The following is an 11860-nucleotide window of genomic DNA, read 5'->3' on the forward strand; positions in this document are numbered from 1 at the left end:
CCAGACTGGTTTTAAATCAAAAATCCAAAAGGTTGGGAGTTTAAGTCCCAACACGTTATAGGTTTAAAAAAGGGGGAGGGAAGCAAACCCAGTTCATAAGAAATGCTAGAAAAAGCTACCCATGAAATAAAAAAGAAAACCATGAGGAAGAGCTGGCTAAGATAATGGATCACCTCACTGTAGAAGTGGAAACTTGTATCGGACCCATGACCTTGACAGTAAACTCTACATACAACACATTGGGCTACACTACAAATTAACTACATTCATATGGCTCAGAGGTATTCTCATAGGAGAGTACATCAAGAAGCTTGTATGCCAGACGCTTATCAAGTGTACAAAAATATTACACATTAACCTTGCAGAGGACACAATGCATTTTATCCTTGAAGAGGAGACAAATGCACAACTCAAACGGATTTTGCATTCCTACTCTTACAAAAAGGTAAAGACAAAATGACTACTTCGAACACCACCTGGAAAATTAGTAACTAAGCACACCTCTTAACCCACGCGTGCTCCATGTAATAATGCAACTGTCTAGGGGAACAGGTTATGGTATTCAGTCGACCCGGGGTCTTTGACTGGAGTTTGGACTGGGAGTGATGGCTGACTATCCATAGTACTTTTCTTTACTAATGGGTCTTTCCTCGAAAAAAAGAAGCTACATGCAATTTTGGTGGAGATTAGGCTTCGTAAGCCATGACCAAGGTTGGTGACATTGCTTGCCCATCGGCTTTCTTTGTGTGTTGGTCCATCTTCCTATGCTCTTTCTTCCACAAAACTTAAGAACAGTGCAAAGAAAGACACTAACACAAACAAGACATATCTTGCTCACACTAAGGTAAAGATAAATAAGAACACAAAGAGATTATTCTAGATAATTCGATCACAAAATGGGGGAATGTGCCATGAAAGCTGAAAAGCATGCAGTGTAATTTACTGTACAGCAGCGCAACATAAGACACCTCCTTTGGGTCAATTCTCTGTACAAAAAAGGCCAGTGCAGGGTGAAAGCTTTCAAAGACATGCCTGCCTTCTGCACCTCCGTTTGTGACATCTATCAACCCTCCAGTACAAGTAGCTCTGTTGATGAGTACAAAAAATTAGTAAGAGCCAGCCAATGCTCTCAACTGACACTTTCATCCATCACGAAATCTTCACCAAAAACTGGCTCCCAATAATGGAAACAAAAGAAAACCAACACCAACACTGCATCTTAGAACTTCAATATATCTTCTCTACCCACCCCCCCCCCCCCACACACACACACAGCGTGAATGATTTAAGTAGCTTATGACCCAGACAATTTCATCCAGCTTGAATTATATGCCCTGCTTTCCTCACACTGCAACCCAGTAAACAGCATCCCTTGTTCTACTAAAATGGAATCCAGAACACCGTACTGCAGCTGCCAAATCCTCTCTACAAACAGTCATTAGAGACTACAGTCTCATCACTTTCAAGCTTTCCGCAAGGGGTTGAACTGTAGATGACATACAATTCAGTAAAGAGACCATCCACATATTCCCTTTCATTACTTTTGTACACTCTCAAGATGTCGCTCTACAAGCTTGTCAATCAGCGAACGGATCTGCAAAGTCCCAACCAAAATAAAGAATGGAGACCTTTAAAAAAAGCAAAGAAGGCATTCAGTTTCAACTACATTGGAGCATTTGAAAAGAGCTGTCAACCTTGAGTTTCCGTTTCGTATCAAAAAATTCGGCTACATCCATTGCTAGCTCCTGTTCAGTACGCCGCTCCATCACCTACAACCAGGCACGTTGCAATCATGGGATATGATTTTATCCATTGTCAAAATCAGTAGAACCTAGAACTGAAGCTACTTGAAACTCATGAGACCAGTGTGTGCGTGCATGCACACGCGCGCGCATGTGTGTGTGTGTGCGTGTGTGTGTGTGTGTGTGAGATCTCACATGACTCTCCCTCTCTCTCGACCTTCTACCCATCAGCTGCAGATCCATGACAATCTTCGACGACATGGAGTTAGCTTAGTATTGCTATACTATCTCCCGTTCATCGCTCATAGTGGCATATTGTATCAGCCATCTGGCTCTTACAGCACTGTTGCCTAGTTTCTTTTTTTCAGTTTTTTCCATGACTCAATATTATCATGGATTCATTGTGTTACTTTTCGGTCTCATAGACCCTCGGGATTTTTTGAAGATGTTAATACAGCTTTTATTTCTTTCTTGTGTGCACACAGTGCATGCTTGTGTATATAAAATATCAAGTGAACAAAAAGAAAGACTAAAGTACATACCTTAGCAGTGGCTTTCTTCAAAATGGACTTAAAACTATCCTTGTTAATCCGTCTCGTCTTGTAAAGAGGCGTAAGAAGCTGTGCTATAAACTCAGTGACAGCCTTCTTGATGTTCTCTGATCCATTCATGCTACACCTTCGTCCTTCCAAATTTGCTGGTTTATCTAGAGTAGGGGAATCACCACTGCATTTCTCTGGGTCCAATGATAAGTGATTGGAAAAGCTCTCCCCAGTCTTTTGAGTTTCAGTTTTTTGTTCAGGAACAACTCTCATAGAAGAACCTGCACTCGCATCATCAGCTCCGTTCAAGCTACACCGATGACCTTCCACACTTTCTGGCTTTGTGACAGCCGAAAGAAATCCATTACCACATTTCTCTGGATCTGCAGATGTAAGAGTGGAGATACTTTCCACCAGCCTGTGTGGATCTGAAGATTGATGGTGATCAGAGACAGTTTTACCCAGATTTTGATTCTCAACTAAGGGTACACTATTGAGTGGCATGTTGCCACTATTAAGAGAAGCCAAACAGATCCCTGGTTTTCTTTGATGGGAACCTCTCATCGAGGAACCTGCACTTGCATCGTCAGCAGCCTCCTTTGAACTGGGTAACGCATCATCCTGGTTAGATGTGAAACAAGACTCGTGTCTCTCTCCGACAATCTCTGTACTTGATATGCCAGGCATGTTTGGAACAACACAAGAGAAGCCATCCCTACTGCTGGCCCCGATATCATACATTGCCAACATGCTAGGACTACCTAAGTAACTACAGCTATCACTGAAGTCTATTGACCAATCTCTAACTTTGGAGTGTCGAGCATCGGCTCCTGATGTCACCAAATCCTTTCCATACAAAACTAGAGTTTCTCGTTGAAGAGGCTTCCTCTTGTTCGAGTCACTCATGGTCATGTTCTCTCGCTTGGCAAATTTGTGAAATGATAAGATTTTTGGAAGATCTGGCTGTTTGCCTTTTGCAGCTTCAGCTGTTTGGTAAGCCTGCATGAAGATAACGCAATGCCTTTAGAAGCTACAGCAAAGACCTATTCAGTTGAGCAAATGCCCTGAAAACCCCTCTCTCTCTCTCCCCATGTGTGTGCGCGCGCGCGTGCGTGTGTGTGTGTGTGTGCACATCTCTCTCTTTCTCAAAAAAAATAAAAACAAAAGGTGTTTTCGATAATCATACTCTCAAAATCAATCTAAACTCCCCACATTACTAGACATTTGAATCTAAACCAAAATATCCAGTAAGGAAGACAAAAAACAAACCTTTGCAGCAGCGTCAGCAGCTTTGGCAGCAGCCAGAGCAGCAGCTTCAAGATGTGAGACAGGTCCATTCAACTTCAAAGCTTGCCCCATGTTTTCATGCTTAACATCATCCTCTTTCTTGATGCCCTCTATAGTTGCTTTTTCTGTACGGAAACAACCCGAAGCTTGTGTACACTTTTCTGGGCTAGGTTGCAGACAATCCCCACCATGAACTAGAGCACAAGAAAAGTTGTCCCTTGATGAGGCACCCGCCTGAACTGGGGAGACCTTTGGTTCTTTAATTTTCTTCTTTTGCGTCACTCTGGCTTTTCGATACCTTACAGACTGTTGCGATGTTTTGGTAAGGCCATGAGCAGCCTTTTCTTCACAAAATACTTCTGTCCACATTTTCACAAGCTGACTAGCAGCAGCACGAATATCCCGACTTGAATGCATCAATACTTTCTCCTTAACAGTCCATCCAATACCTGAATTGCACCAAGAAGCTAAGTCTCCCAGACCACAAGGATATAAAATAATGTTGTAATTTTTGTAGGATCTAGACCCACTTCACCTGACTCACGAACCAAGGACAAATCACTTCCAACCGCATGCAGCAAGCGTACAGAGAGTCGTAGAAGTTGAGTCGCATCCTTGCCCATAGAATCCTGGATAAACAAACATAAATTTTTTGGCAATCCATTATCTCAAGCAGTCATACACAGAAAACTACAAATGGAGGCACAAACTTTGGCACCAAAGAATGTGGAAAATGGCACCACCTGAATCCAATCATTGAGGACCACAAGGCCCTCCTTTGTGCCTAAAAAGGCTCTCAAGGAAGAATCAGGCAAATGAAGCATTTCCTTAGCCAACAGCAAGCGCCCTGAAGTAGTTTTTGGACCCCCAAACATGTCCCGGAGCAATGTAGCTTTGCTTAATGGTTGCTCATTCCCACGTAGCTTTCCTCCATGCATCTTGGTAGCATTGGAAAGCCCTGCAGCTGTGAGTCTCTTCACTATATCTCTGACCTCGTTCCTTTCAGTGTCTGACTGTCTTTGAATAGCAGCCATAGTTTCAGCTTCTGAGATACAATCGCCCCTACTATACAGAACATCAAGTATCCTAACAGCCTCTCGCAAGCCACTCATCATAGCTCCACCTACAGTACCTGGGTGTTCTTTGCATGTTGCCTCACCTGCAAAGAAAACTCTATTTTTGATTGGCCGTCCTAGAATGTCATAATCCTTACCAGATGCTCCAACAGCCACATATGAGTATGCACCTCTACTAAATGAATCACTTCCCCACTTTGTCACTGTGAATGCTGTTGGCTGTGGCACTGCAGTTTCCCCAAATAGTTTCTTGAGAACCATTAGTGCATGCTCAAGCAATTCAGCTGCTTCTTTCTGCTCATCCTCAATGGCTGCCTTTCCAACAACCAATGCACTCAGGATTGGAAAACCCACTGTTTTTTTTAAGTTCCAAAACATGAAACACCGGCCCCTCATTTCTGCCCTTTCAGCTGTAGCACCGAAATTATCCACAGTTTCATCCCAAAAGGCGACAGGAAACTCCATCACCACCTTGTTCAGTAACCCAAACCCAAGCCGCTGAATTGAAGCAGTTTTCCAATCTGGAAGAGGTGGTGAAAAGTTGATGGTGTCAGATTTTAAACAACCAAGAGGAACAGTAAGAAGGACTGCATCAGCCATAAACATATTCTGATTCTTGGTTCGTACCTGTACTTGACCTACACCACCGCTCTGCTCATCTTTGCACGCATAATCTATTTTAGTGACAACTTGCTCCACATGGATGTCCAAACCAGCTCCAAGGGCTTCCATGACAGTGCTGAAACCTCCCTTTATCATGCAATGAGGCCCGGAAAAACCACCATAGACATCACCCTGATTCCAGTAAGGAAGAGAGACTTTGCTCAGCTCTGCTGCACAGACATATTCTAAATTTGCAAAATGCCAGTCCATTACTCTTCGAGCAAGTGAAAGGTTGTTGACTTTCTCTTTTGATAGCATGGTCTTTGCTTCACCATCCTGATCATCTTTGGAAATTCTCCCTGACGGTTCATCTACTCCCTCTTGCAAAAACCAATGTTCTTGTTTTGCTTGTGCCCTTCGCTTTTTTGAGGCAAGATCCAGGCCTTCTTCAAGTGACATCTGCATTGCAACAGTTCCATCTTGGGCAACCAACATGGCCGTTTCATCCAAAAAGCTGTTATATTCCACTTCCAAAGCATTATCAATATCAGCAAGGACCTTTGTACCCATAACAGAATCAAACAAGGGACAATCGCCTTGCAAGATTGTTAGCTCAAGATCCAATTGTTTGCAAAGTAAGGCAGTGGGATCAGGCCGCCTTCCAGTTGCCACGTCAGCTTCGACCCCCATTATTATACTTGCTCCCAAATCAACTGGACCTGAGAACGAGGTCCGGTCCGTAAAAACTCTGCCTCCAACACGATCCCGTGCTTCAAGGATAGTCACCTGGATATCCATGTTCTGAAGATGTCTGGCTGCAGCTAAGCCTGCTGGCCCAGCACCCACAATAATGACTTTTTTCTGAGGCGACTGGTTTTCTTGATGAGAAGTTGCAAACTCCTGTGCAGACATTGCAGCTGTGTCAAGTACACTGATTTCATCAACTTCACCTTTAAGTTCCTCTTGATCACAGTAAGAAGCTGAAGCATCTACCTCTGCCTTTATATCTCTGCCTTCTCTGATTATGGCTTTTCCTTTAACTTCTCGCAAAGAGTCTTTACACTCCAACAATCTAACCTCCTCACTTCGTATGGAATGTTTAGTTTCAAGTGGTGTTAACAATTTCTGTGACACTTCCTTCTTCTTTCTATTCCAAGCTTTTATTCTGTTCTTTATGTCTAACAAAGACTCTTCGTCTGCACCATGACCTGGTGACCTGACTGTTGTCAGCTCTGAACAAGCTTTTCTGCCTAAATACACAGATTGCTCATGCAATCTTGGCTCAGCAGGACTATTTTGCACTCCCAATACTACAAGTTTCTTATCTATATCCATGGCTTCCACATCCAGCTCACCAGTATCTTCATTAAGAATTATTGCCTGCCCCAATCTCTTCATTTGTCCATTACCAACATTTACTAGCTCCTGATCAATAGAACCTTCTTTCTTGCGTCCACAAGAGTGAGAACATGGCTTCGCACTAGAAACAGTTTCCATTTCTAGATCCCAACCATAACTTACAGCTGATTTTTCATCTGCTACTGCAGGAACTCTGCTAAGCCCAGCTTTCTGGCATTCTTGAAGTTTGACCCTAGCTTGCACTTCTGAGCTCCACTTGAGCTTCTTTGTTGCAACACCCACATTGATGAATCCCTACCCACGCAAAACCAAACAACTGGAATCAGTGTGTTGAAAGCGAACCTTCTAGAGACAACAAAGACAAAACATGATGTGATGGGCATACATGGTAATTCAAAAAATCATAGATATCACGAAGAAGGCACTCTCGGGAAGTCTCGTTTGAGGAAGCTACAGCACTTATTCCACAGTCTGTAACTGACAAAGTATGCCGTACATCCCTCTCCCAGAGACCCAGAATCAAGTTCCTGCATGTTTCATGTGACATGTCAGATATACGAATGAATCTCAATATTCACTGTGGTATACAAAGCCCCAAATAAAGAGTGTCCAATACATCAAAGAGTGCCAAATGTAACAATATGGAGGACAAAAAATATGAGGAGGAGATATTATCCTAGACATTGTCACCATAAACCATCCCTTACTAAGGCCTCATCACCCAAAAAAAAAACCCAAAAAAAAAATATCAATCATTCAATATTCATGAAACTGCTGTGCTGACACAAAAGTTAAAATTCCCATTATTTTATCATGCAAAAAATGGAAAACTAGCTTAGTGTACAAAATACACCATCCAAAATGCATATTCGTACCTAATCATATCATTATGCCCACATGGTACCACAGGCCATATGCAAACTCATATGCTTGCTATAACAATGGATATACATCTTTGCAGCCAATAATGATTTTCCCCAAGTCTAGAGTCCAGTAACTTCATAATATCACATCCCTAATGCTCAAAAGATACGAACCACTCGATACGCAACTGACATGCTCATCAAGACTAAACCGTGTCCTCAGGGATCACTGAAAAAAAGAAGTCTCGCCTAACTGGAAATCCCAAAACCCTCAATCGAATGGGAGGTACTGATTACAGTCTGATAAAATACCTCAAAGTAGAGATACAATCAGACAAAATCAGTACAAGCTTGTTTGGCCAGTTGGCAGAAACAAGACATCCCCAACTTCCAATAATAGAAAATGAGATGACAATCATCACTGCACGAGGCCTTTCAATAGCATACGCCAAAGCACACCCACCATCTAGAAGGCAGTACACTTACTGAGTCCTGAAGTCTCATAAAGCTCTTGATGGGTATTGATGGGTATCCTCTTCCCATATCCTGGGAGGATCCAGGAGAGGTGGTCTGCTCAGACAATGATATAGCCACAATGTGGAAGCATACAACGCTCCAATGGCACAATGTAGTTTGCTTGAGTAATCACTGCACACAAAGGTCCAGAAAACTCTCTGATTACCCTTTTTCTCCAATTTAGAAACAATACTGAATTTAAAATCTTCTATGGCAATACTTCTCGAAGTTCTAGATGTCACTACCAACTCAAATGTTATTTAGAAAGCCAAAGAGCCGGAGATAATAGGAGCTTCTATCTACTGAAGCATGCACTCCCACCACTTTCCCTTAACTGCATGGCTAAGACGTCAGACTTCCGTAATTGATGGTAAAACATCACCATTAATTACCACAGGACATGACAATCACCTTATTACATTTAGTGCACTAAAAATATAATTAAAATACCATGACGAGACAACTCGACCAGAAGAACTCAGTGGTTTCACAAATGACATGCTCTTGCACGACAATCAAAGACGTGAGGTACTAAAGGTTCACATCGACTAACGCTGAACACTCAACATCCTCCATACACAGATGTAGGCAGTCTACTGCCATCCCAATACATCTTCAACCCCCGTCCAGTTCAAGGATACTGACACACCTGACGTCGATCCAGGAATGCATCTTTGTTTATTCTCACTTCATTGGTACATGCATTAGACTTCAATCACATCCACAGTTGTAAGGCCTGTCTATCTCAAATTGAGAGTGTTTAGCAGAAATTAAAGAGCAGCTGAAGACTCGGACAAGATAAACAAGCAAAACAGAAATGCCAATCGAAAGTTCAGGTTATTTCACAAACTTAACAAAACCTAAGTGCCATCTTAACTCCATAAGAGTCTTCTCGCAAAGCTTCAAATCATCAACTCCATCATAGACAAATCTTCACAGATAACCCACCATACAGAGTTCCTATCAGTTCTTTGGACGTGAAAGGCAGACTCAGCCATGATAAAAACTAGCACTAAAGAGAGCGCACAATGCACATGCTAGTCGAGAAACTACGCCCCTTTGGATAGACTTACCAAGACAGATACCTAGATAACTGTACTCTATTATAATGCTCAATGCTGAGCAAAAGCTCCATTTACAAGGCCTGCCAAATCAGCTTGAAGCTGAAACTGAGAGAAAACCATAATCTCTACTGAACATCTTCCCAGTCAAACCAAGTTCCACTAGAACCTCTGCGGGGCAAACCCTGGCAGATGAGAAAGAAAAACTCACTACTGAAATTGGCTGTGTGTAAGCACCTGTGGCTGCCCACAATCTGTAGGAGGGAGAAGAAGTTGGGGTGAGGAGGCTCCAATGGGGAAGACATGTTACGGGTAGGCCAACGCTTGCAAGTCAGCTAGTATGAGGCTGTTAGGGCGGCGCACGCAAGCTTTTGATCATAATTATTAATTTTTACAGGTTCTAACATTGAGTGTTAAAGCTTTGCCCCCCTTTTACACATGTGCTACCCAGGCTGCTGCCAGTGGGCACTCTGCCCTGCCCACACTTGCCCACTTCAGCCCGCTACCCGTGTGGGTTTGACCACTGCCTGGGGGCCTGTCAGCTGCCCACATAGCTGTCCTGGACAGCCTGTAGTGAGGGGTGTCACAGAAGCACAAACACCGCAAATAAGTTTCAACACAAACTCGTGGGGAAAAACTTCTTTCTTAACACTTCGTAGTATAAATGCAGTGTATTTCCTTTCACAAAAAAAATAACAAAACCAAAAAGACAAGAGGCACACTTCCAACCCCTGAAATTTGCACAGCTTCCTTGACTATTTACATGTGGTAAGATTCGTCCATGATTCATAAACCCTTGTACAAATATGCATTAATGGAATCTGCACTTATACTTAAAAACAAAAAATTATGCACTCCTGCTTTGAAAGAAGCCTTAATGCAAACCAGGGTGGCTCAAATGACACAACGAATTGCTGCATGGCCAGATTTCACAAAGTGTAGTCCTGTTACAAAAGACACAGAGGTATTACCTGCACTCCAAGTATTCTTTAAGTCCGCCCCTTCGTTTTAGCACATCCCTGAACCTGATTTTTTCAGCAGGACTAGGAGCACGGGCTTGCAACCCTGCTGTTACTGCTGCAGAATCACCAGTCTCAATAGTTACTGAGCCACCTGCTGCTAGTGCAGTGAGACCTGCCTTTTTACCGGTGGCTGCACCACCTTCTCCTATCATAGCTTCCCACTCCACATCACACCTTCGTTTTTTTACATGGCTTGAAACACACTGAGATTTTGCAAGCTTTTTAACCCGCAAACCTTCGTCACCTTTAGATGGAGGATTCTGTGGCATGCCTGTTGATGATCCACGTTTTGATTTCCTCACGCTAGCGCTGCTTTGGACAGCATGCGAGTCTTTCTGGCCCATTGCTAAGCAAGCTGCATTAATCTTTCTCCTACTATATGTGTGTATTGGGACAGAAATTAGAGAATCCTTGCTCAAGACAGGAGCTTTTTCATTTGCCACACTGTGTATGTTGATAAGCACATCACTTCCTTGATCTGGAGAGACCATCTCCTCTCCCTCTCGTTCCTGTACCTTTTCGAATTCCTCAGCTTTGGGATTACTATCTGTAGAGTCGATAATCGACTGGTCTTTCTTCAAACTCCCATCCATTGCATCTGACCCCATGCTTTCATCAAGACCATGACATAAATAGCCGGTAGCTACTGTCATCATGCATGCATCAAGGCCATGGCAATAACCATCAGTTATTGTCATCTCTGCAGAGCCATCAAAGGCACCTACTGAGGCAGCCTCTTCAACACAACTGCTTTTGTTCTTAGTCGAGTTCTGGTGCAAAACACCTACACCCTTGGAGGGGTCAGGCTGCTTGATTTTCATCACGGTTGCATTGATGTTCTCACAAGCAGCACGGTTCCAAGTGATGTTCTTGCCCTTGCCTTTGATAAGATCGGCAAGGGGCACTGGGGCAGAAGTAAAATTGAACACAAATTTTGTTAAGCCTGCAGCTTATGGGAGTGCTTGGAAGCTGCTTCATGGTGCCATTTTCTTGCAAAGAAGCCATCCATAGGGCTTCATAACTACCCGCTTCTGGTTAGGGTTTTCGAATGGGTTTCTTGAAACAGGATTTCTGGCTTTCTCACTGTAAATAGGCCCTTTTCTGATTGCATAGCATTAAAAGAGACGAACTCCAGGAACCCTAGCAGGCAACTTACCCGCTGATCGATGCGATGATGGAGATGGAGGTTTGCCCAAATATCAGCTGCCAAAGGGGGTTCGCGCCGGTTGTCGAAGAGGAGACCGATCGGCTAGAACAAAGCAGGTAGGGCTCTCTGCGTGCGTGCGCGCGCGCGCGTGCGTGTGTGTGTGAGAGAGAGAGAGAGAGAGAGGGTAGAGAGAAGATGGGGTAGAGAGATGTCATTGCCACACACACACGTCTACACCCGCGTAATTGTCCTGCTTTCAACGGCTGCTCATCTGACCGCCGTCCGATAGGAGAGTGGACAGCCGTCGATTTTACTCTCAAGCAAGAAGGTGGGAGATCTCCTACGCTTCTAAGAAAAGGGGGGCGCACCTTTATGCGTCTTGCTTTCAATGGCTCATCATGCCGATACATCTGTCAATTTTATTGTTACAAAACAAGATGTAGTTCTATTGTGCATATGAATGCACAATAGAACTACCAATTGTGCATATGAATGCACCAATTATGTTAGTTTAGGCTTTAAATTAGAGAGCTTATGAATTTCAATACTCTCTTTAGTGGTTATTGTTCAGAGGCAAGCAGCCCCTAACATACCCTTGTGCGTATTTGTCCACAAGCATACTCTTGTTAGGGGCTACATAGC

The 11860-nt window shown here is 43.3% G+C and overlaps 1 protein-coding gene across 1 annotated transcript; it reads right to left on the reverse strand.

The window, feature by feature from the left end:
• Positions 1 to 851: 851 nt before the first annotated feature.
• LOC147626555 (lysine-specific histone demethylase 1 homolog 3-like) lies at positions 852 to 11444 on the reverse strand. The gene is made up of 8 exons (XM_086816609.1): positions 10021 to 11444; positions 6995 to 7136; positions 4315 to 6903; positions 4107 to 4200; positions 3554 to 4020; positions 2285 to 3283; positions 1695 to 1769; positions 852 to 1594 (listed from the first exon to the last, which is right to left on the reverse strand). The coding sequence occupies exons 1-8, from the start codon at positions 10890 to 10892 to the stop codon at positions 1538 to 1540; spliced, it is 5295 nt and encodes a 1764-aa protein (XP_086672735.1). The 5' UTR covers positions 10893 to 11444; the 3' UTR covers positions 852 to 1537.
• Between the last annotated feature and the right edge of the window lie 416 nt (positions 11445 to 11860).

This window comes from Cibotium barometz, chromosome 22 (assembly GCF_041138505.1).
Source record: "Cibotium barometz isolate CiBa-2024 chromosome 22, ASM4113850v1, whole genome shotgun sequence".
NCBI lineage: Eukaryota > Viridiplantae > Streptophyta > Polypodiopsida > Cyatheales > Cibotiaceae > Cibotium > Cibotium barometz.